The sequence below is a fragment of the Trichechus manatus genome, unplaced genomic scaffold (genome assembly GCF_000243295.1).
Source record: "Trichechus manatus latirostris isolate Lorelei unplaced genomic scaffold, TriManLat1.0 scaffold00012, whole genome shotgun sequence".
Classification (NCBI taxonomy): Eukaryota; Metazoa; Chordata; class Mammalia; order Sirenia; family Trichechidae; genus Trichechus; species Trichechus manatus.
In genome coordinates this window covers 3,708,208-3,710,326 of record NW_004443948.1, presented here as the reverse complement: position 1 = coordinate 3,710,326, position 2,119 = coordinate 3,708,208, and the positions used below count along the sequence as shown (strand labels likewise).

At 31.4% G+C, this 2,119-nt stretch overlaps 1 protein-coding gene across 1 annotated transcript in view; it reads left to right on the top strand.

Moving 5' to 3' along the window:
• Positions 1-768: 768 nt before the first annotated feature.
• Positions 769-2,119, top strand: part of CHMP2B (charged multivesicular body protein 2B) — a 9,217-nt gene continuing 7,866 nt past the window's right edge. Inside the window, exon 1 of the mRNA XM_023726636.1 lies at positions 769-1,575. Coding sequence (XP_023582404.1) covers positions 1,399-1,575 — 177 coding nt within the window. The 5' untranslated portion in view covers positions 769-1,398. The remainder of the gene's footprint in view (positions 1,576-2,119) is intronic.

Here is a 2,119-nt window from a genome sequence, read left to right as displayed (position 1 = left end):
TTTTTCTTTCCTAGTTTATAGAGTTCTTCTCTTGTTTATATTGTTACCTTCTTTTTGCTTATTTTAATTTGCACTCCTTTTTCTACTTTCTTCTTTTTCCCTAATATAAGCTATTAATGCTATAGATTTCCATTTAAGAAACTATTTTAACTGCAGTCTACAGATTTTGATATTCTGCATTTTTCTCTTCTTAAGTTCAAACTGTTACCTAATTTCTTCTGTGATATTTTTCTTTAACCCATGATTCATTTAGAACTGTGTTCTTTAACTTCTGCTTATTTGATGGTTTTCTGTGTGTATTTCCTTTATTGATTTGTAGCTTAATTTCACTGTGGTCAGAGATCATACCTCGTATGATTTCAGGCCTCTTAAATTTATTGAACCTTGCTTGTTTTCTGGCACCAGGATGTGGAAATCTTGGTGATTGTTTAGTGCGTGCACTGACAAAGAGTATGCATTCGCTGTTGGTGTTGGCGTATTCTCTAAGAGCAATCAGGTCAAGTTGGTTGATAGTGTTTCATAAATATTTTTATGGATTTTCCTAGTATACTTAAGAGAGGAGTTGTTGATATCTCTCACTGTAATTGTGTATTTGTCTATTTCTCCTTTTAGTTCTATCAGTTTTTGCTTCAGATATTTTGAAACACTGTTAATAGTTTGATAAACATTTTAGAATTGTCTTGACACCTGTGTGAATTGTTTCCTTTATCATTATGAAATGCCTCTTTATTTATTTCCGATAATATTCTTTGTTCCCAAGTCTATTTGGTATATTAATATAGCCACTTCAGATGTATTTTGTTAAGTATTTTTACAGTATATACTTTTTCGTACTTTTATTTGTAGCCTAACCTCCTTTTTTTTTATTTAATTTTTTAAGTTAGCTTCTTGAGATAGCATATGGTTGAGTTTGCTTTCCATTCTAGTTTGACTATCTGCCTTTCAGTTGAAGTATTAGATGGAATATTTTATTTAAAGTAATTGTGTGATTGGCTTTAAATTTACCACCTTGCTCTTTATTTACCAGTTTTTTAATTTTCTTCTGGGCTCTCTGTGTTTACTATTTGGTAGAATTGCTTTGTTTTTGTGGATGAAGGTCGTAGATTTTATTTCTCCCTCCCATGCAAGCATGTGGAGTAAATTGTCCCCCTGGAACTGTTCTTTGCCTCTATAATTTTATGAAGCCTCTTCCCCTTTTTTATGATCAGAGGGAAGTGGGTATGTTATATAACCACCCAACCGACCAGTCAGTTGTCTTCAAGTACATTGTAACTCATGGTGACCCCATGAATCTAGGCTGGATCTATTCTTTAGAAATAAATCACTGGATATCACCCTGTAGAAATTATTTTATTCCTTTCTCTTTATTTTCTCTCTTAGGAATTAGAAATTAAGAAGATGGCCAAGATTGGTAATAAAGAAGCTTGCAGGGTTTTAGCCAAACAGCTTGTTCATTTGCGGAAACAGAAAACAAGAACCTTTGCTGTAAGTTCGAAAGTCACTTCTATGTCCACACAAACAAAGGTGATGAATTCTCAGATGAAGATGGCTGGAGCAATGTCTACTACAGCAAAAGTAAGTAGTAGCCTTTCTTTCCATAGATTTATAGTTCTTACCTAAGATATTTAAGTATTGATCTTTAAATCAAATTTAAAACACCTCCTATTATATATATATATATGGCACCCAATCTATGTAATTTTTAGTAAAATGAATGACAATACTAGATAACCCAGGTACTTCTTTCTTTCTTTCTTCTTTTTTCTTGTTTTAGAACATTTTCATTTTCCCAAGATTACATATAGCTTCTAAATTCATAAAACTGTCTTAATATAGGGTTTACTTTTTTCTCTTAAATTATCAGAAGATTTTTGAGCTTATTTCATTAAGCTATGAATTCTGACTACTTTTGAGTAATAATTTCCTCTTGATTCATTTTCATATGAATACTATCAGAAGGATTTATCAGTTCATGTTTATTAAGAACTTTTATTTACATAAATAATGTTTTTACTGTAGAGTCAAAGGACTACGAGTCTTTCAATCATATAATAAAAAATTAGCTACTTGTTAGATATCAAGCACTGGGAAGAACTGAAAGACATTTAAGACAAAGGCC